This window comes from Papaver somniferum, unplaced genomic scaffold (assembly GCF_003573695.1).
Source record: "Papaver somniferum cultivar HN1 unplaced genomic scaffold, ASM357369v1 unplaced-scaffold_117, whole genome shotgun sequence".
NCBI lineage: Eukaryota > Viridiplantae > Streptophyta > Magnoliopsida > Ranunculales > Papaveraceae > Papaver > Papaver somniferum.
In genome coordinates this window covers 10,216,051-10,238,901 of record NW_020620714.1, presented here as the reverse complement: position 1 = coordinate 10,238,901, position 22,851 = coordinate 10,216,051, and the positions used below count along the sequence as shown (strand labels likewise).

Genomic DNA, 22,851 nt, shown 5'->3' with positions numbered 1-22,851 from the left:
CCACAAAAACGAAAATTATAGCATTCTGATGAGGTAAATGAAACAGTACTCCATGAAATTAATACAGCAATATAGAAAGCTTAACAACATACACAATGAGGTTCACGCCACTGCATCATTGTGACGGGAATCAACTTACAATAATAAACCAGAAAACATAATCAAAAGTATTATTATTGGTTGTGCTAATGTTTTAGAACTTTTGCCTTTGTCAGCTGGGGAAGGAATTTTTGGTTCAGCATTAGTATTAGTGCTTGGGGGAGGAATTTTTGATGCGGGGTCAGTATTGCATATCGATGTGGGCGTGCACGACACGTTTGGATTACCAGTTGCACTACAAAAAAGAGAAAAAAAAATATACATACATACTAAATTAAAATTTAAAAGATAAATAAAATGCATCAAATTGAACCAAAAAACAAAGTGGAACTTACGTGAACTTCAAATTGACGTTATTTGATATTGACGAAGGTACCGTTCCCAAGAAGTTGTTATCCGCCAGATCTCTACAATAATCCAACTCATGGTTAGAAGAATTGACATTTACCGTGGTTTATTCTGTATACAAAGAAAGTTGGAAGAAAATTTTGAACTTACACTACTGTGAGTTCTGGAAGTGTGCCAAGAAATTCAGGAATACCTTCCGTCAAACTATTGTTGCGGAGAATTCTGCCAAATATATATACAAATAAAAAATATTCAGAAAGTTTATATCAACGTCAAGAAATTAATTTATCTTCGTATTGTATATATTTTCATGACTCACATGGTTTTGAGAGCATCCATGCCACTGAAGTCTGGTAAAGTGCCTGTTAATCCAAAGTCACTGAGATTCCTGTAAAGCAACCATCATAAGGTTGTTTATCTGTGGGTTTCACCTTTCAAGAAACAAGATTATTAATTACAAGGAAGAAACTTACAGTGCTATAATTCGAGGAGAGTCCGTATCATCACTACAAGCGACCCAATCCCAAGTGTATGGTGATGGTAAACAAGGATCACCATTCCAATCTTGAAGCTGAGTGAAACTCTTTTTCAATAAACCCAATGCTTTCACTAATAAATAAATGAATAAAACTAATTAGGGAACTTGATCACATAATATTTTTTAATCAAAGATTTGAATAAAATTTTGGGAGAGATTTACCATCATTTGAATTGGTTCCTTGAGCCAATTTATCACCGACAGTGTACCCTTCAAGAGCATTGATTAGCGAAGGAAGAGTTGAATCATTTGTCCGGAGAAACGCAAGTGAAAAAAAAGAGTTGAAGGTAGACACGTTGGCAATGTGGACCTCCAATGCGCCTCCGTAAGGTGGAATCAGAGGGTTCTCAGGGAAAAACAAACTATTATCTTGATTAGCGTTGACAACTAATTTAAATGATCGTTTCTGGGCAGAACTTAGTTTAATCGGTTCCGAAAAATACGCATTGAAAAACAAAGGACCGGTAACATTCGTAGTGGCACTATAAGCTATGTCTTCGGATGAATTGAAAAGCAATAATGCTGTTCTTAGTACTGCTTCCGGAGGTTTATCTATAGTACTGCTGACGTTTATGGATGGCGAGTCGCTTGTAATCCTCCTCAATGGACTAGGGTTACTTAGTGGTCCAATTGAGCTCCAAATCCGATCGAAACTATCTTCAGGGTACCTACATCATAAAACCAAGGTACTGAACATTCTTATCTAGTCTATTAGTAATTTATGGTGGCCCTTGCAATTTGAATAGATATGACGTAGGTACCTACCTACCTGACAGTTTTGTTGGTACCAAAAGCAAGTCTTAACTGGAAAAGCAATGGAAATTCTGAAGGGATATAACCATAAATATCTGAACTCAAACTTCTTACTTCGAGAGCAGATATAAAGGGAATGTTATTCAGGTGAGTTTGAGCAAGACATACGTTAATATTGTTAGTGTTGTTCAATGAAAATACCACCTCTGTATATAGGACTGAGTCATTTGTTGTTGTTATTTGTTCCCAAGTGTTCCCATTGAATTGAAGATTGAAAGTAGGTGGGCTTGATTTGTTATCATAGTTTCCGTAATAGAAATTAGCACGAACAAGAACTCGAGTACTGTTTTCGGTTTTTGTATCCAAATCTATTGAATAACAATTCTTCTTCCGGGTTGGGAATGCTCTAAGAGTGTTCAAAGCATTAGAATCGAAATCAGGTATTTGTGCTGGTATATTGACCTTATGAACTTCTCCAGTTTGTATGAAAGGACCGTCCCCGACCCATACGATCGAATTGTTGTCAGTACGAGGTTTCAATGATGAAGAACCACAATCAATGCTAAAAAAAACTGCAATTGCAACAATAAAATATCAAAAATCACTGAGCAACATAAGAATGATTTTGTAACGATACTAGCCTTTTGTTATCTACATGAGATAAAGAATGATTACCTTTTGCAGATACGGGCATAAGTAGAGGAAAACATGAGAAATGTGCAAAGACTAAAAGAAGAAGAAGATTAAGAAGTTGTGAATTCATGTTACTAATCTTGTGAAGCAGATGAGTTAGATAGGGAGCTTATATAACATTTTCATTATGTTTGAATTTTGGTGGTACTTCAAGTTTGACTTTTTCATTGCCAATGGCATATGCATTTATTTATGAAGTGGTTATGTTTCTTGAAATGATTGTGGGCAACCACAACGGAACATCACCGTTGCATAAACAATTATAAAGCTGCAAGTTGCAATATTCTTGTGTAATGAAATTCCGGGATATTCGTTGTTTTTTAGTTACAACCGTTGACTACGTAGGGTATCCGATTTTTCGTTGAATTGACCTTAGTATTATTACCAAAAAATAATACATTATTGCACAAATTTTTAGCTCTTTCTAAAAATCAAGTGGTGTTGGGTTGGAGTAGATAATCACTGCTAGGGCTGTTCATGGTCGGTTTTGGTTCGGTTTCTAGCCAAATCAAAACCGAAACCAATACTAAACTATTGGTTTCCAAATGGTTCCAGTTGGTTTCGGTTTGTCCTAGTGGTTTTTGGTTAACCAATAATTATGTCAAACCAAAAAAAAAAAATTACACAAATTTACAGATAAAAAAATCGTAGTTGCCGATAGTATTGGTTTACACAAATTTACAGACAAAAAAATAAATAAAAAAATATCAAGAATAGTTAAAGTTTACTCTAATTCAAGAGATCAAAAAAAGATATATAATATATCTTAATTTAGTTATTGACAAATGAAAAAGAAGGAAGACGGGAAGAAAAAAGTCGAGTAGCAGCAGCTGTAGTTGGGGGTGGAGAAGGGAGGCGACTGAGAGAAGGAGAACGAGAAAGAGGGAGAGTATCATAATGAAATATTAGATTTAGGGTTTCTATTTATCCTCTAAATCAATGGGTAGAATCTAATACTTGTAAATCGACGGTAGAAATTAAGCTTAAAAATTAATCGGTTTTCCAATGGTTTTTGGTTCGGTTTTAGAGGTCAAACCAAAACAAAACCAACACTATCGGTTTCCCACTTTCTACACCGTAACCAATCCATTAGTAAATGGTTCGGTTTGGTTTCTTCCTAATTGGTCTGGTTTGGTCCGGTTCCAGCGGAAAACCGAAACCATGTTCAGCCTTAATCACTGCCAATTTGTTGAATTGAATTGATCTTTGCCAATTTATTAAAGTTTGCCGGCATCCAGCTCAATGAGTGGAGCGGCCCTATTATGCGAAAATTAGTGATGTGAGACTATTGTCCTTTCACACCCTTCCTCACATTTAAAGCCAGTCATTCGGCCTAACACGTGTGGGTGCAAGTGACATTTGGTCACGGTCCACACCACGTACAGGTCATACGAGTGACCAACCATTCGGTTACGGGTGCACATGTGACCAGTCACTCGGTCACGGTGGCCACTAATTCAACCTCCACCTCGCGTACGGGGCCAGTTCTGATATCATGTTAAAGTCTGCAGGCATTCAATTCAAAATTAATTGGCAATAAATGGAACGGTCCTTCCATATTATATTTTAAGTTCATTGTGCGGAACTAGTGATGTCGGACTATCGTCCTTTCACACAATTCCTGATAGAATAAATTGGACTAAGCCAAGTGGTGTAGGGTTGGAGTAAGATCACTATCAAGAAGATTTTTTTTTTGTTTTTTGGGTCAAGTTGTCTGATCATGTATTACACCGTAGATGCAATGGCAGTGAAAAAAAAATTTGGATGTTCAACGAAATCCACAAAATTATCCAGTCTAACATAAGCGAGCCAGCAGATGCATGAAAAAATTTGCATGGAAATAATCATTCTCAGGCAAATTGATCTAATAGATGTCTAAAGCCAGTGTACCTAGAGGTTTGAACTCAGCGCCATTTTCATGTGCGAGTCTGCAAGGATAAAACGAGCAAATCCCAAATACTTTCAGGCTGTCAGGCAGGTCCATCTTCAGCTCTCTGCATGGAACTAAGAAACTAAGTGGACAAGAGTCTTAAATTGTGTGGAGATTTTGTCAAATATGTCCCAAGAGTTTCTCCTTTCAAACTCGCTCGTATACCATGGAAACTTCAATAAAGGATGAAAAATTATTATTTTTTTTTAAATGAAAGGGCGTATTTAGAAAACGATAAAACAAATGCAAACTGTAGTCAGAGGCCACAGAACGACCCTTGTAAAATGATGACGAGTTCACCAACGACCCTTTCATTTAAGGGACTTGTTCCTCCCATTTACTTTTTCCGCGGAGGACAGTTAAATTGTTTGAAACCGTTCTACATCGTTATCAACTTATCAAGTTCTATCTGTACTAAACAAAACATATAATCAAGTAGGGACAACAACTCTTATTGGGCAAATAAACTTGTTAAAATGTTTGTTATCGTCACACCATAAAGTATTGGTTAGTGAAGACTGGTTAATTAAGGCCTATAATACATACCAATAAGATGTGGTGGTGGTCGATAGTCTGGACTAAGGTCAACCTATTGGCCTAACAATGTCGATGTCCGCCTTACATAAGGTGATTTGGCTATATTTACGTATGCCGCCGACAATTACCTAAACCGAGCCACTAGTATATATATGTGTGTTTTACTATATGTATACAGTAAGACTTACAGAACTTCACGTCTATTAACAATCTTCCGCCAAGGAAGAATTCTTCGGGAGTGGAGCTTGATTCATTCATGGCAATTCGAGTTCGGGAGACATGTTTCCAAGTATACGAGTTTTAATTTTTCATTTTGAGTTGCTACATTTTATTCTTCTACACTACCTAAACTCCGACTCAAATAAAGCAGCAACATTCGTAAGGGAACGTCTTGAAGCAAAATCATGAGGACATCAAGAAAATTTCGATGTGAAAACTACAAGGATACCCATTCTACAGATTTTCTACACCGTGAAATTCGCGGGTGGAAAAGTTTACGTGCGCACCCAATTTTCGAGAGAAAATTTCTCCCAAACTCACAATTTATAAAATTTGGTTTCTTCGTATCTTTTCTTCTTCTTCTTCACGGGAATTTCTTCTTCAATTATTTTTCTTTTCTTCCTCCCAACTGTTACTTTCGATCAATAATATTGATAGACAGTATAATCACATGAAGATTGGAAACAATAGATGAGTGAAATCGAAAGTTAGGGTTTGAGGTGATGTTCTGAGATGAATCGAGATCTTGTTGTTTGTTATTTTCGAAAGATGTATGAATGGTTTTTTTTTTAATTAGGTATTATGATTGAGAAGATGGATCTGAGATGTGTTCTGAGATGGAGATAGGGTTTGTAATTGTTTCAATCAAGTAGAACAGGAAGAAAATTTGATTTGAGATTTAGAAAATACATGGAATAATAATAAAGCTTATTTGAGCTGGGATGATGAACAACGTAGAAGAAGATGATGATGTTATGAGTGCATAATATGTCATGCAGTCGAAAAAATGGATGCATAACACATTATTCGGCATCTTTGTTATTTTGTGTGAAATTGAAAATTGATACATAATGCATCATGCAGTCGAGAATATGGATGCATAGCATCCAAAATACGGTTGCGTAATACATTTTGCATCGAGAAAATTGTTGCATAATCTTTTATGCATCGAGAAAATGGATGCATAACCTGATATGCATCCTTAAATATGGTTGCATAACCAATTATGCATCAATTTTTTATGTACGCACTAAAATCAATCAAAACAATGGCTACATAACTCGTTATAGATGCATAACTTTGTTATGCAGTCGAGAAAATGGTTGCATAATTCGTTATGCGTCTGCATAATGTGTTATGCATCTTTTTTTTGGAGGCTGTGTAATGAATACATAGTCAGTTTTCGAAAATTTTCCCTAAAACGATGATCACCTCCGATTTTTTCGTGAAAAACAAAAAATTGATATTGTTGTTTGTATTCATCTCATAGCTCTCTTAAAAAGATTTCCAACGATATAAAATTTGTAAAAATTCCAAGGCGCGGATATTTAGATATGTTATATCTAAGTTGCGTTGTTAATTATAGCCCTAATGCATAACCCTTCATGCGGATGCATAATCCGTCATGCAGACATTTTTAATAATTTCAATAGGAATATAATTATTTTTTTCCCTAAATTTTCCCAATTTAGATATGTCTGAGAAATCTTTGGGCTTTTTAGTCAATTCTACCAATGCTTAATACCTGGATAGTTCGAATTAAGGTCCATTTCATTTTCCTCTTATCTGAGGAACCTAAATTTGAGATCCTCTCTCCTAAATCTTCCGCATATTTTTTCCAAAAAACTATCCAAACCTACTTTTTTTCTGTCTAATCAATCTTCTTCTTCAAACCTAGATTTACTTGGATTGAATTTGATATATCAGATTTTTTTCTAGTAAATTTGGGTTAGATTTTTTCTAGTAAATTTGGGTTTGTAATTGTATAATAAACTTTTTCTGCTTTCAATAAAAGTCACTTTATGATTTAGGTTTTAGGTTTTAGAATTTTTTTATTATGTTTCTGTTCTTCTGTATACAATGGCTATTCTATGCCTTGTAATAATTTCAATTCTATTCGCCATTAGTGCGTTTTATTATATAGCCTTTGTGCTCTTGTATTGAAATCCAATGAGAGACTCAAGCATATCTTTGGAAGACGATCAATTCCGACATGAAGATGATCAGGATTTATATAAAGAAGATAAATGGCTATCAGAATGGATCATGATTGCAATGATTAGCGGAAACTACTTCTACAACGGATTTCATCTTACTGAAGAAGAAGCCTCTAAATGGTTGTAGATTAATGAAAATACTATTAATCAGACTAGTCTTTTCCGTTTTTCTTGGTTTCATGTAGATCAAAGAATTAACATTGTAGATTGGTTGTATCATTGTGCAATGTAAAATAATGGAATAAAAGGGTATGTTTATCTAACACTTTTGTCATGTAACAATCCAAACCTCAATTTGAATGAGGTAATTTAATAAATATTTTTAGGGGTTTTCCAAACCTGGCTTGATTGGAGTATATCTAAATAAATTGGGGTATACCAAATGAGACAAAATAAGGTCATTTTGAAGTAAAAAACAAAGCCCCTTAACCACATATTTACAAAATGGTCAATCTACCCTTGATTAATTAACACTAATAAATGTGATTAGGATAATTAATTTAGTTAGTTAATTAGTTGATTAAAATTTTGAAATTAGGTTTTATTTTACATTGAACTCATGGATGTGGGTAAATTTTCGAGATTCTTTTTTTTTTCTTTTTTGAGAATTCTACTTGAACGGAAATGAAATCGTATTACCCACCAAACACTTGTAAATATGGGATTGTAGAGCTGCTGGATGATTTTATACTCAAAATCATAGAAGGAATCAACATTTTCAGTTCTGAAAGTATGAAAAGTCGGCAAGGTCGACAAAACAATACCATGCCGACTATATGATTTTTGACATACAGAAAAAGGTGTTACAAATACATGATTAGTCGGCAAGGTATTAATTTCATAACCTACCGACTAAACTATAGTCGACAAGATATAAGGATGAATATCGTGCCGATCCTGTAAATGCTAATTTCAGAGATAAAAAGTCGGCACATTATTCAACCTAGGAAGATACCGACTAATATTAGTCGGCAAGGTCGACAAAAAATACCCTACCGACGTTGTGGAATCACGTATTAGTCGTAAGGGTAGACAAAAAATATGAATCATGTATTAGTCGGCAAGGTATTTTTTGTAAGATCATACCCAATCTCGAGTATGTAAGATCATACTCAATCTCAATACTCGTATAATCAGCTAGCTGGTTCTCCCCGAAATGCGTTGAGGCGCAGCAGTCGACTAGACATCTAGGGGTACAAAAAAGAAAGAAATTCTTCTGATTTCACAGTTAGAATTTTGGAAAAAGATTTTGAAATTTTTTTGGATGAATTTCAGTCGGCATGGTTTTTTTTGGGACAATTTGGTTTTTTAACACTTTTTAGACACCTCTTAGCACACTAGTTTGGATGAGCATAAAATGATTATACCCCAATTTGGCCAGGTTTCCAAAGCCCTCTTTCCATCAAAAAATAAATAAATAAATCTTCTGGTTACAATGAGTTAAGGGGGTCTAATTTGACAAATAATGTGTCCAGTGACAATGCCATATGAAAGGGACACTGTTGAACAAGTCCCTTATACCATTGTGTACTACACCTGTTTTGTAGTACACACTTGCATGGTTCACACCGGTACTATATATCGTACTTATTTTCTTTAACTCCCCTAAATACAGACTTTACTTTATCTTCCCGCTGGCATCTCTCCTGCATCACAGAAAAACACAGCACGAAAAAAAGAGAGAAAACAAAAAACTAAAAAACAGAAAGAAATGGACCATGATGGTATGAACCATGGGGGTATGCAAATGAATAATGAATCAATAGGTATGAGCAAGAAGAATCCGATGATGATGCATATGTCATTTTACTGGGGTGATTATGCAACAGTTTTATTCAATGATTGGCCAGGGAATAGTACTGGTATGTATATTTTGTCTTTGGTTATGGTGTTTGTGTTGTCTTTGCTTGTAGAAAGGCTTGGTAATTGTTCAATCGTTAAAGCTGATTCTGCTCATGTTGCTGCTGGAATTGTAAGGAGTATAGTTCATACAGTTAGGGTTGGATTAGCTTACTTGGTTATGCTTGCTGTTATGTCTTTTAATGGTGGTATTTTCATTGCTGCTGTTCTTGGGCATGGTTTAGGGTATTTTGCATTTGGATCACAGGTTTTTATCAAGACTGATAATAAGAATAAAACTACTCCTGATTCGGTTTGTGCAGCATGAGTAGGAGATCGCTGGAGTGGTTTTGTGTTGAAAATACTATTAAATGGTTAGAAATTAATGTTTGTAATGATATGATAAATTAATAAGAACTGTTGTTTTATACAATTAGTTAAATTAAATCCAATCTTACGTTCTGAGTTTAACTTGATAATTTATTTATTTCTTTGATTGATAAATAGATTTTTGAATGGATTTCCTATTTTAAGATATGGATGAAAAGTGAAACCATGAAACGGAGTTTGCCAAATCTTCCAGACTCCAGAGATAAATAAAATCCTGTTACTTTTTTTTTAGTTAGTTAAACTTACTAGGAGAAACATGAAGCCAAAATCCTGTTATTTTCTTTTGCAGAAGGAATTGGAAAAAAAAATGATACTCCTCCAATAGATTGAAAAGGGCTTTTTCATTTTATTTTATTTTAAGGTTTTTTCACCCCCTCAATTTACCTTATTTACCACACTTGATCAATGGCTTAGACCAAATAAGTCATAGTTTACAGGAGTTAAACAGTTCTTGTTTCTGTAGGGATTTTTTTTTTTTTACAATCTAATCGTCCCGAGTAAAACACCAGTCCAATTGCATTTCCGGTTGAACACACGATCTTTGTTTCGTTGTAACATCTTTATCGTCGACATTTTCAGATTTTTACCAATTTGCAAATTGTATTCATGAGCTGTCTTAAATATGGTAGTATTACCATTCTTTTAATTTGTGAGCTGTTCTGAAAATGAGACTGGGATATTTTGGGTCTTTGGTTCAAATTTTTTGCCGCCCCACCAGACAACTATTGACTTTGTCTATCCAAGAATTTTATTTTTGGGGTTTTTGCTTCTTAAAATCAAGTGGTTCTGATTGAAGTAATCACTGTCAAGATATTGGGTTGTTTTGGGTCAAGTTGTTTTCCCAAGTATTACAGGAAACCCAACTCAGTGAAAACCCATGAAAGGAAAACGAAAGATGATATCATGGAGAACTTCATCCAAAATTGTGTATATAGGTAACAATATATGAGTTCACAGTTCACACTAGATAGCACAACACATGACGTATAGAAGAAAAAAAACTATTAAAAAATGGAGGGATAGAATTTCTGAAAGAGAAAATGCAAATTACATGAGCCTGCATAAACTTATCAAAATATGCAATCAACTTCATGCTGCTGTATCATTCTGACTGGAATCAACTTACAGTAAATATAAACTAAAAAACACAATCAAGAGTATTAATACTGGTCGTCCTGATACTTTAAAACTCTTTCCGTTGTTTCGGGACGGAATAATGCTTGGACTAGTATCACTGCTGCCCGTCCTTGGGGAAGGAACTTGTTTTTCAGTATTGCATATTGTTGATGTATTCGTGCACAAGTTTGGATTACCCGAAGTTCTACAACAACAACAAAATCGCATACTCAATAAAACTTAGAGGTATATAAAATGAATTAATTTGAGCAAACAACAAATTAAATTAATTAACTTACTCCAACTTCAAATTGTCGTTGTTTAATAGTGACGAAGGTATTGTTCCGGAAAAATTATTATCTGCCAGGTTTCTACAAGAATCCAAATAATGATTTAATAAGTTAACATTTATCAATGGTTGACTGTGTAGTACAAAGAAAGTTGCAGAAATCATTTGAACTCACAATGCTGTGAGTTTAGGAAATGTGCCAAGAAATCCAGGAATTTCTTTCATCAAACTGTTGTTGCGCAAATTTCTGCCATATATACAAAAGAAAATTAACTAAGTCATAATCAAAATTAGAAAAATAATTTTTGAATTGCAAATGTCTATATGACTCACATGGTTTCCAGAGCATTCATGGCACTGAAGTCGGGTAAAATGCCTGTTAATCCATGGTCATTGAGATACCTGTAAAGCAACTATCATCAAGTTTCATATAGAGATGCTTCATTATAGTGAGTGATATCAAAAGTGCATGTGAGAAGCTGCAAAACGGAAATGGAGTTGAGGCTGATGCGAAAATTGCCAGGGTATAATTGTTGGATTCAGCCACCCTAAACAACTGCGTGCTTACTGCTTAGGATAACTTCCCGAGAGGTTTCACCTTTGTTTTGGACACGGTATTTGGTGTTCTCAATCAAGAAACAAGATTATGAGTAGGAAGAAACTTACAGTCCTGTAATTCGAGGAGAATCCGTATCATTATTACAAGTAACCCAATCCCAAGTGTATGGTGAAGGTAAACAAGGATCACCACTCCAATCTTGTAGCTGACTGAAATTCTTTTGCAATAAACCCAATGCTTTCACTGATAAATATAAAACACAACAAATTAGAAAACATAATCACATATTAGTATTTTAATCAAAGATTTGTATAAATTTAGGGAGAGAATTACCATCGTTTGAATTGGTTCCTTGAGCCAATTTTTCACCGATAGTAAACGCTTCAAGGGCATTGAGTAATGAAGGAAGAGTTGAACCATTTGTCCGTGCAAAATCAAGTGTAACTGTAGAGTTGATAGCAGTCACATTGAGAATGTGAACCTCCAAAGCGCGTCCATAAGGTGGAATCACAGGGTTCTTAGGAAGAATAATACTGTTATCGAGGTTATTATTAACTACTATATCAAATGATCGTTTCTGAGTAGAATTCAGTTTAACCACTTCTGAAAAATACGCATTGAAATTTAAAGGAACGGTAAAATCTGTAGTGTCAGAATAAAATATGTCTTCCGACGAATTCAAACGCAATAATGCTGTCCTAAATATCTTTTCAGGAGGTTCATCCTCAATGTTGTCGACATCTATGGATGGCGAGTTACTTCTAACCCTCATCAAAGGACTAGTGCTTTCTAGTGGTCCAATCCAGCTCCATATTCGATCGAAACTATCTTCAGGGTACCTACATGATAAACAAAGGTACTACACATTGTTAGTCTGTTAGTAATTGGTCATGGACTCGTGGATATAGAATTAGCCAGTAGTCCTTGCAAAATTAATATAGGTACAAAGATACCTTATATTTTTGTTGGCACCATAAGCAGCTCTTAGGTGGAAAAACAACGGATATTCTGAAGGGACATAACTGTAAGCATCTGAATCCAGACTTCTTACTTCGAGAGCGGATATAAAGGGAATGTTATTGGGTTGAGTTTGAGAAAGACATACGTCAATATTGCTACTCTTGTTCAATGAAAATACCATTTCACTGTATACGACAGAGTCATTTGCTGTTTCCATTTGTCCCCAATTGTTCCCATTGAATTGAAGATTGAACTTAGGTGGGATGGATTTGTTGTCATAGTTTCCGTAATAGAAACTAGCTCGAACAAGAACTCGTTCAACCGTGGTAGTATTATCGTCTTCTTCTTTATCATCAATATCTATTGAGTAACAATTCTTTTTTCGGGTTGGGAATGCTCTAAGAGTGTTCAAAGCATCAGAATCGAAACCAGGTATAACTGCAGGTACATTGACTTTATGAATTTCTCCAGTTTGTATATAAGGACCGTCCCCGACCCATTCGATCGTATTGTTGTCAGTACGAGGTTTCAATGACGAAGAACCACAATCTATGCTCAAAAAAACTGTAATTGCAACAACAAAATGTCAAAATTCATCAATTTGCAACCATCAACGTAAGAACAACCTGTAGGAAAATTATTAGAAGAGATAAATTATGCATACCTTTTGCAGATACTGCTGGCACAAGGAGAAGAAAACATGAGAAATATGAACAGAGTAACAGGAGTGGGAGATTGGGAAGTGAGGTTTTCATGCTTTTAGTCTTACTGTGCAGATAAGTATAGCGTGGGGGCTTATATAGAACTTCCATTTGTGTATTTTGGTGAAGTTTGACTTGTGAAAGTCTTGGTATACCGACATCACCATTCAACGCATCGACAATTCGAAAGCTGCGCCACCACTCAACGTCTCAACCCCATTGACATCCTAGCATATCCAGTTTTTTTGTTGAATTCACATTGGGGTTACCAAGAAAAATAATTTGTAGTTCTTTTCTAAAATCAAGTGCTGATGGGTTGTCGTAGTCACAGTCAAGAATTTGTGGATTTTGATGCATGCAAAAGAGAATCAAATTTTTCTGAAACCAAGTGGTGTTGATTGGATAATCAACGAGAAGAAATTTTTTGGTTTTTTTGGTCAAGTTGTTTAGTCAAGTATTGCAGTAGATGCATTTGGAGATAAGAACAAAATTAGGTGGTCAATAGTCAAGGAAAACTGCAAAAATCTAGTACCCCCAGTCTGATATAAGAAGCCAAGTAAATTATGGGAGTGGTGGTGAGGTCGATGGTTAATTTCTAAGGAACTTGTCGACCTAAGATTTCTCCATCAACCGTAGGGATGAAAGTATGCAGACCACAAGTTCGAAACCATTGTACTTCCTAATAGTTCTTTGTCTTCTTCTGCTTTTCCCATCTCAAAAGCTTAAAGAGTTTTTTAATCCCGTACGGTTTCACTCAAGGGGGAATTCTTTGAAAGAGAAGCTTGATTAGTCAAGAACTAGATCGAATCCGGGCGGCATATTACAAGGTACTATGTGAGTTTTAGTTTTTCGGTTTGAGTTGCTTTATTTTGTTCAGCCACACTACCTAATCTCCCACTCAAAATAAGCAGCAAAACATCTTGAAGCAAAATCATGAGACTTTAGAACTGATCCTGGAAATAGCCGCCTCCCATTTTTCTTTCATTGGGCTTCCAATTCTGCTGATTATTGGATGGGGAAATTAGGGGGAGATCCAAAAAAAATAATATGCTCATTGTCATACCCACAATTAATTTTATGTATCGTGACACCCATAATTTTTTTTGTGACATCCATAATTATATGAAATTATTAAAAATGTCTGCATGACGGATTATGCATCCGCATGACGGGTTATGCATCAGGGATATAATTGGCAACGCAACTTGGACATAACATATCTAAAAATTTGCGCCTTGGAAATTTACAAATTTTATATCGTTGGAAATCTTTTTAAGAGAGCTACGCAACGAGTACAAACAAGAATATCAAATTTTTGTTTTTCACGAAAAAATCGGAGGTGATCATCATTTTAGGCAAAATTTTCGAAAACTTGATACATAACCATTATGCAGCCACCAAAAAAGATGCATAACACATTCTGCAGACGCATAACGAATTATACAACCATTTTCTCGACTGCATAACAAATTATGCATTTGGATAACAAAGTTATGCATCTATAAAAAAGTTATGTAATCATTGTTTTGGTTGATTTTAGTGCGTACATAAAAAAAATTGATGCATAATGCAGTATGCATCCATATTTACGGATGCATATCAGGTTATGCATCTATTTTCTCGATGCATAATGCATTATGTAGCCAAATTTTCAGACGCATAACAGGTTATGCATCCATTTTCATGACTGCATAACATGTTATGCAGATATTACTGTAGGTGCATGACAAGTTATGCAGTCTTTGTTTTTGTTGATTTCAATAGTAACAAAAAAGTTATTGCATAACGTGTTATGCAACCGTTTTCTGGACTGCATAACAAGTTATGCAACAAATTTTGTAGATGCATAACAGGTTATGCATCCATTTTCACGACTGCATAACATGTTATGCAGACATAACCACATCATCATCTTCTTTGATGTTTCAATAATTCCCACGCATACCATTATTCTCCATCCGTAACTCCCATCCACCACTACCAGCTTTCACCTACTTGAATGCAGCAACAAATACCAACAACAAACACAAATACAAACCATTCCTATTTCAGTTACACAAATGCAATCATAACCACAATCGACTCTGTCCTCACTTCTAGATGGTGGAGTTCCTTCTCCACTCGAAAGAGAATTCCAACTCCCAGTTAAATCCATATGCATCTCCTCCATGAGTTCAATACCACCACTATCTCAATAACTCCATCTTCCACAGTTCAATCTCGAGTAATTCTTCCATGTCCAGAAAATTCAGTCAAGACCCATATCGAATTGCAACTCTATCTTCACAACGACAACAACAATCACCCAATTTTTCTCGGAAGCAACTCAGTTCAATCGACAACAACATCAAATCCTAAATCCATCAATAACCCAGTATAGCTGCTCGATTCGTTTCTAATCCATCACCAAATCAACTGAGTTCAATCGACAACAACATCAACTCCTTAATCCATCAATAACCCAGTGTAGCTGCTCGATTCGTTTCTAATCCATCACCAAAGCAACTCAGTTCAATCGACAATAATATCAACTCCTAAATCCGTCAATAACCCAGTGTAGCTGCTCAAAATAAAACCCTAGCTCCCAATTCTTCTTCTAATCCATCACCGAAGCAACGAACCTATTCTTCAATTCAGGAACCTAGCTCCCAATTCCTCTTCTACAACTCAAAATAAAACCCAAATCTCCATCTATTTTCCTGAGCTTCTCGAGACAACTTCAATCACCAACTCTGCATGTTTCTTCATCTCAGATTCAATTTCACTGATTTCAAATCAAACCCGACCTTTATTCTTACGACTAAGTTGAAACTGCAATTTGACTTCATCGAGCATCACCATTTTACTTCAGTGACATCCATTACTCTTCGATTTGCAAGACTGAAACCTAATTTTAGAAAATATGGGTTTGGGAGTAATTTTCCCCAAAAATGGGGGCGCGCCTGCGTTTTTCTGAGCTTGGGTTTCATAGTAGAAAAGTCTGGAAGAATGGGTCTCCCTGTAGTTTTCACTTATTGGATTTGGCTAGTCTAAATGGAGGCTTATATTTTAATGTACACTTATAAGTGCGGGCCCACCCAACAAATGAGCGACCTTAACAAGGCCCGTTGTTGTATATATATATATGGAATTAGGGGTGTGCAAGGGACGTGAGGTTGCGGATTAGGGGTCGCGTCCAATCTGTTAAAGTTGTGGATCTGGAAAATCCAATCGTGTACGGCCCAATCATTCGTGAATTTAACATTTGCGGATCAGCTGGTGATACGGACCGGATGCGGATTAACCGCACATATTTCATCAAAGGTTTTTCCTTTACCCCCCACTTTCTATCGTATAATTTTTCCATTGCCTAGTGCAGGTAAAGTTCAGTTTGTATGTCAGCATGTTTGGATCTTCAATGAAGCTAAAGCCGAAGCAATAGCTACTTGATGATCGTATCGTTGTACGATTAACAGTTTGAAGGCAGCTGAATAACAACAATAAGCATTAACAGTTTCACTTGAACTTTGTTGAACCCCCTGCCCAAGAATTCGCACCTTCCACAGATTAAATGCAATGCGAATTAGCTTTTTGTAATTTGTACCGTAGCATTCTTCCGTCAGTGAAAAAGTATGAGATGATCTGTACTTTGTTTACCAAGCAAGATGAAGTTTTCCTGAATAAAGCAATGGAAAAAGGAAAGTTAAGTGAAGATAGCATCACCAGAAAAATTGGGGTCCATCAATGTTTTTTTAGGAAAGTATGTGGGTTTGATGTCTTGGGGTTCACGACATGGATTGGGCCGGGTCTCCTTATGGTTAGCCAAATAGGACGTTTACACTTAGGGTGTGCAAAAAGTCCGGAACAACGAATTTCATCCGTATCCGTCCGCAAAACTACGGGTGAAACTCAATCCACAAGATCTATGGATCGGACATCGGTTGAATTCTCAAATCCGTACTTTTAATGGTTTGGCTGCGGTTGGACTTCGAAATCTACGGATTCACCCGCACCGTATAATCATTTGAGAGGATGCACAATCTAATTGCTAATGGGAAAATTTCATGGGAAAATATGCTTTATCATTTTGACAACAAGCGACTGACTTCTTTAGCCATCTTAAAGGAGATGAGCATTGGTTTTCTACCGGCATATGCATAACACTGGAAGCCCATATGATGGCCAACATAGAAAGTACGCTGCAAGTTAAGCATCGGCTTAGATAGAATCAAGCAGGACGCATCAACTGGGCATGAAGGTCACTGGCCTAGTATCGTTCCTGCAAAGGCAGTTCAAGACAGATAACAATACTTAACGCAGCCTTCAAAACTTTCTCAAGGATCGAGTTAATGTATGATCTATAAGTTTCCCAATCCCCATCATAGTTTTCTATGTGCTTAAAGAAATCGTATGAATCGAACTAAGCCATGTACAGTTTAAAGCACCAAGGAAATTGATGTTATTCTGCTAAGTGAGTCGATTCCTTGCAGCTTTTAATAAAAATCAATACATCGAATTATATATATGAACCAATACCACCCAACGAACCAATACCACCAAACAAAAGATGAAGCTCTATATTGTCTATTTAACTCGAGGAGTGAGTTGACTGACCATCTTCCTTCTGTAGCACGACCATCAATAAATCCAATGAACACAATCACAGTGACCCTTCATATATTGATTGTCCCAGTGGAGGTATTATGTAGAATTAGATTTTATTTTTATTTTTTTTTTGTTTTAATTAAATTCGTGGTTAATCCGCACCCGTCCGTATCACCCGTTGATCCGCGGGTGATTGGGCCGGACATGGTTGGATTTTCCAAATCTGCAACTCTGACGGTTTGGACGCCGGTGACTCCTAATCCGCATCCGTCCGTCCGTTGCACACCCCTATCTACACTAAACTATCCAGCAAAACAAATTAAGAAGGGAAAATTAGGCTAAGGCTCAACCCATGGTTTACCCATAATATGAGGCCCCTAGTTAAAAGAATTTTAAAACCAGACCTCAAATAAAAATAAAATATACAATTACTAGGTTACCCCCTAATATTTATTCGACTAAACTTACCCTTTTCTCTCATAAACCAGATTTAATATGTTTTGGAGAGAGAAGCCGAGACAAAAAATTTCATCTGAATAACCGAAATTCAAATCTTTCTAAACCAGAGATAAATTTGAATGAAAGTATTTCAAACATCAATCAAAACCTAAGACACTCGATAAAAGTCTTCGAAAAATCAAAACATAATCAAATTTGCGACGATTTTTCACATCAGATTTAGTTTTCTTTTTCTTCTTCCTCCAATATGTTTTTGTACTTGTGAAATCAATTGATTCCTTAGTTATTCTTAAAAAATCTTCAATCAAGCTTCAATTGATTTTAGTTTTCCCGTTGAATCTATGTTTATTCAGTTAATTTAGAAACTACTTCAGGTAATGATTCATCGTTCTTATTTCTCTTTAGTTAATTTGATTGTTAGGTTCCAATTTTTTGTTTTTGAATCAATCAATTTGTTAATTTGATTTATTTTTTTTATTACAGATCCAAGAAAAAAGAATAAAACGAGATTTGCTTTTGAATCAAATGATTTTTCCTTTGAATACATGTAATTTTTGTGTATAAATTTCTTTTTAGGGTTTATTTACAGCATAAAATTCGTTGTTGATAGACATTGTAGTTGATGTTCTAGTTCATGATGATACAAGTACACATGCATATTGGGTTATCAAGTTCATATTGATGTCGATGTTCTAGTTTATGTTGGTTTGTGGGTGAAAATTGTTTCTGCTGATTTTGGTAATTTTGGGTGTGTGGATGAGAAACAAATCTGAACCCAAAACAATGTACTGCATGGGAGTACTTTTGATTCGAGCGATCAATTTGTACAATCCTGGCTTAAACCAAGAAATGGTCGTTTCAGGCTTGCTTCGGTTACAAAGTGAAGGAAAAGGGTTGGTCTTAGGTAGGGAAGCGAAGAAAGTGTTGAGACCAAAATAGTTGATTCCGGAAGTGTGGGTGTTTCGTGACTTGTATCAGAAAGTTGAACTGGCTAGCTGAATGAAAAGCTATCAGATGATTTCTGGATGTGGTATTGTTCTCCTGACCAAAACTTGTTGTTTGGTGGAAATAGGTGAGACGTATTTATACAAGTCGCAAAAAAACGTACCCTGGTCTCGTAGGAAGTGGAAATGATTGAGTGGTGGAAGAATGGAGTAACGTGTAACCGTCAGACGTTATGCTTCCATGATGAGGGAAGTGAATTCATGTAACCGTCAGTCATTACGCTTCCATGATGAAGGAAATGAATTGTTTACACCGTTACTTTTACCACCACTAACTGTTCTACTTCATGACACTCTCTTGTAACGGACGCATTGCACGCCGCGTGCTGTAAACCGCCAGACCAATACCCTGATGAGTATCCCCCAGTTTGTGACATGTTTGATGTCTCGAGTGTTTTCGTGTAAAACATGCAGCAGGTTGTTATGTGTGGCAAGTAAAGTCAAGATACTTTGCCACAGGAGAATAGCATATGATGATATTAGGCTTTCCTGGGTCGACCACCTAAAACTTGCCACAGGTCCGTCAGCTTGGCATCGAACTTGAATGGCCGAGATTACATCTCATGAGGAAGGGTAGTCGTTGATTATGGCCGCATCTTGTTGTATCGCAAAGAGGCGCCTTTGGCATAGTAGCGCCTGGTAGAGCCATGACATAACGACATGCTAGTAGTTGTGGCATGGTGGCATGTCAGTGGCCGTGGCATAGCGTCATGCTAGTAGTCGTGGCATGGAGGCATGCTAGTAGGTGTGGCATAGGGGCATGCCAGTAGCCGTGGCATGGCGGCATGCCAGTGGCCGTGGCATAGAGACATGCTAGTAGTCGTGGCGTGGTGGCATGCCATTGGACGTGGTATAGCGACATGCTAGTAACCGTGGCATGGTGGCATGCCAGTGGACGTGGCATGGTGGCATGCCAGTGGACGTGGCATAGGGACATGCTAGTAGTCGTGGCATGGCGGCATGCTAATAGGTGTGACATAGAGGCATGCCAGTGGCCGTGGCATAGCAACATGCTAGTAGTCGTGGCATGGTGGAATGCGAGTAGCCGTGGCATTGTGGCATGCCAGTGGTCGTGGCATAGCGACATGCTAGTAGCCGTGGCGTGGTGGCATGCCAGTGGCCGTGGCATCGCGACATGCTAGTAGTCGTGGCATGGTGGCATGCTAGTAGTTGTGGCATGGTGGCATGCCAGTGGCCGTGGCATAGCGACATGCTAGTAGCTGTGGCATGGTGGCATGCCAGTAGTTGCGGCATGGTGGCATGTCAGTGTCGTGGAAAAGAGATATGCTAGTAGATGTGGCATGACAGTGGCTGTGGCATAGAAGCATGTCGGTGGCATGGCCATGTCTGTAGTGTTATAGCGTGACCAAGGTTAAGATTTGGCTCCGTGACTAAAGTTAAGGCTTGGCGGCATGGCCAAGGTTAGGGCTTGGCGCCGTGGCCAAGGTTAGGATTTGGCGCTGTGGACGAAATTATGCGTCGTGGACAAACTGGGATTTGATGTCGTGGCCAAAGTTTAGGGTTTGGAGGCATGGTCGCTCAAAAGTTTCCACAAGCCTGTTAGTTTGGTGGCGAACTTGGATGGATGAGATTGCATCTCAGGAGGAAAGGTAGCCATCAATCATGGGTACCTTTAATTGGAAGTGGCGCCTTTAGCTTGCGATAGCGGTATTGCGGCATGGCTGGCATGGCTCGTGCATGCCTTTAGCACGGTTGTGCGCGTAGCCATATCTACTGAAATTTTGGCACGTTTGTGTGGAAATCTTGCCTAAATTAGGGTTTGGCTTGTCGAAACCTTAATTAGCCTTTATGGCACGTCGCCTGGGGTGAGTGGCCATGTTTGGCGCGTTTGGCATGTGCATCTGTCATGTGTGTCGGGTATGTGCGTTTGGCATGTTAGGCATGCTGCTTGGCATGCTGGTGCATTTTTGGGAAGCCAATTGTCTTTGCAGCCATCCGACACGATTTCTTTCTTTTCAATACTATGTCGAGTTTAAAGTAACCTGATTGGTTAATGTAATAGGGCCGGCAAGACATAGGCGCGGCTACACTTCTGTGTGAGTGTGGGTGATTTAAAGCGACCTGATTGGTCGATGGGATGTGGGGCCAGCAAGCTAGGGCGTGGCCACGCTTCTAGTGCGCTGCGGCGGATTTAATCGCCTAATTTGGCTAAGCATAGTTTTTCGACCAACGGGGTCTAGTGTACTGCGCGGGGCGCGAAACCCCAATTTTGGAAATTAGTCGGATTTATGAGTTTTTTGTGAGTTATCACAATAATTGGCTGGATTTTGTATGCTACCACAAAAATCCTTATCTATAGAATGCAGTGTGCTTTCCGTCTGAGCATTTCATGTGATAGCCTTAACTTTGGTACTTTGAGGTTCATGCTACTCCGTTGCGAGCACTACAGGAAAAATATACATCTATAACTGGAGATTTACAACTCTTTGCTAAACATCGTAGAAAGTCCTATGTTTTACAACTGGTTTCAAAGGAAGAGTTGTCGTATATCATCACTACCAACCCTTAGGAACAAGGGGTTGCACTAAGAAAACAAAGGACAACTCCTTAAGCAAAACAGTTGTGACGACATGTAGCTATGACAATTTTGTTCCCTGAAGGTAGTGACTTATTCGTGATTTTGCTGGCACTCACAGGGGATCAAAATGCATATATCTGAACCATATATTGAGTGCAGAACAAGCTGATATAGAAACTTATGGGAGGCAGTGCATTGGACTAAGGAGAATAAGTTAGATAAGGTAATTTTCGAGCTAGATTCAACGATCGTGGTGGATGCAGTAAACAATGAAGTTTTTAATATTGATTGGAGACTTCGAATTTTAATCCTAGATATTAAAGTTTTATTTTCGATGTTTAGTTCTTGGTATTGCAAACATATACCTAAGGAGCAGAATAAAGTAGCTGACAAGCTATCTAAACTTGCTAGAGTAGAAAGATTAAGCAGTGTATGGTTGTTAGATGCTCCAGCTGAGATCACTGTCATACACTACAAGAAAATGGGCATTTAGTGACAAATTTTTTTCCATCAAAGAGTTTTTTATCAGAAAACATATTTACATGCGACGAAACGCAAAATTGTTACTATAAATATTCTTTTTGCGGCAAAAAAACTATTTCGTCTTTAGAATTGTCACCGAAATTATGGATGACAATAAAAACTTGTCACAATTTCGTCCGTCGCCAATGATTTGTTCAACGAGAATTTTGACAGTTACGAATTTTACTTATACTGACGATGATAGACATCGGTCTCAAAAAACATAATTGGTAACCACTATTTTGTTTTCTCGTTAAAAATATATAAGGTGACAATACCCGTCGGCCGTTAGTAAAATTTTAACTACGACGAGACAAGACTTTGTCTCCATAAGGTTTTGGCGTATAAAATACTTCATCACGATATAAATGTTAGGAGAGAAATAAAATGTTGATGATATCGTGTGTTTTTTTGCGGTAAATAAGAATAGTCCCTGAAAATAATATTTACAATGACCAAATTTTAGATACAACAAAAAAAATTCGGTGACTAAATAATTTGTTGTTAGGATTTCTTATATATTATAGACAAAAAATAGTTGTCAGTGAAACATGGATTTACAACCGATCCGGCTACGATGTGGTCGGGCCACATACTCCAATCAGTGAAATAGTTGTTAGTGAGATTTTTATTCATAAGGTGGAAATAGTGAGTCCGGTAAAGAATGACAAAGAACGAAAAGTATGGTTCAATAAAAAAGAGATTATAGTGGAAATGTAGTTGCAATGGTTTCAAATATACAGGTATTCTATGTGTACATGTTGTGAGAGTACTT

At 37.1% G+C, this 22,851-nt stretch overlaps 3 protein-coding genes across 3 annotated transcripts; 1 reads left to right on the top strand and 2 right to left on the bottom strand.

The window, feature by feature from the left end:
* Window positions 1–5: 5 nt before the first annotated feature.
* LOC113329435 (putative leucine-rich repeat receptor-like protein kinase At2g19210) lies at window positions 6–2,567 on the bottom strand. Its single transcript, XM_026576306.1, has 8 exons — window positions 2,414–2,567; window positions 1,755–2,310; window positions 1,148–1,653; window positions 921–1,056; window positions 767–835; window positions 598–669; window positions 435–506; window positions 6–334 (listed from the first exon to the last, which is right to left on the bottom strand). Exons 1-8 carry the CDS (start codon window positions 2,499–2,501, stop codon window positions 136–138), a joined length of 1,698 nt encoding a protein of 565 aa, XP_026432091.1. The 5' UTR covers window positions 2,502–2,567; the 3' UTR covers window positions 6–135.
* Window positions 2,568–8,716: 6,149 nt separating this feature from the next.
* LOC113330056 (copper transporter 1-like) lies at window positions 8,717–9,424 on the top strand. Its single transcript, XM_026576921.1, has one exon. The coding sequence runs from the start codon at window positions 8,826–8,828 to the stop codon at window positions 9,279–9,281; it is 456 nt and encodes a 151-aa protein (XP_026432706.1). The 5' UTR covers window positions 8,717–8,825; the 3' UTR covers window positions 9,282–9,424.
* An 820-nt stretch (window positions 9,425–10,244) lies between these two features.
* On the bottom strand, window positions 10,245–13,079 carry LOC113329838 (putative leucine-rich repeat receptor-like protein kinase At2g19210). The gene is made up of 8 exons (XM_026576663.1): window positions 12,932–13,079; window positions 12,261–12,831; window positions 11,641–12,146; window positions 11,415–11,550; window positions 11,082–11,150; window positions 10,924–10,995; window positions 10,759–10,830; window positions 10,245–10,664 (listed from the first exon to the last, which is right to left on the bottom strand). The coding sequence occupies exons 1-8, from the start codon at window positions 13,077–13,079 to the stop codon at window positions 10,466–10,468; spliced, it is 1,773 nt and encodes a 590-aa protein (XP_026432448.1). The 3' UTR covers window positions 10,245–10,465.
* Between the last annotated feature and the right edge of the window lie 9,772 nt (window positions 13,080–22,851).

Excerpts from the sequence above, each read along its gene's own strand:
- LOC113329435 (XM_026576306.1), bottom strand. The coding sequence starts at position 2,501 with ATGAATTCACAACTTCTTAATCTTCTTCTTCTTTTAGTCTTTGCACAT. Across the intron at positions 1,057-1,147 it reads AGGAACCAATTCAAATGATG|TGAAAGCATTGGGTTTATTG; the intron begins GTAAATCTCTCC and ends TTTATTTATTAG. Across the intron at positions 507-597 it reads CTTCCAGAACTCACAGTAGT|AGATCTGGCGGATAACAACT; the intron begins GTAAGTTCAAAA and ends GGATTATTGTAG.
- LOC113330056 (XM_026576921.1), top strand. The coding sequence starts at position 8,826 with ATGGACCATGATGGTATGAACCATGGGGGTATGCAAATGAATAATGAA.
- LOC113329838 (XM_026576663.1), bottom strand. The coding sequence starts at position 13,079 with ATGGAAGTTCTATATAAGCCCCCACGCTATACTTATCTGCACAGTAAG. Across the intron at positions 12,147-12,260 it reads GGTGCCAACAAAAATATAAG|GTACCCTGAAGATAGTTTCG; the intron begins GTATCTTTGTAC and ends TTTATCATGTAG. Across the intron at positions 10,996-11,081 it reads ATGAATGCTCTGGAAACCAT|AAATTTGCGCAACAACAGTT; the intron begins GTGAGTCATATA and ends TATATATGGCAG.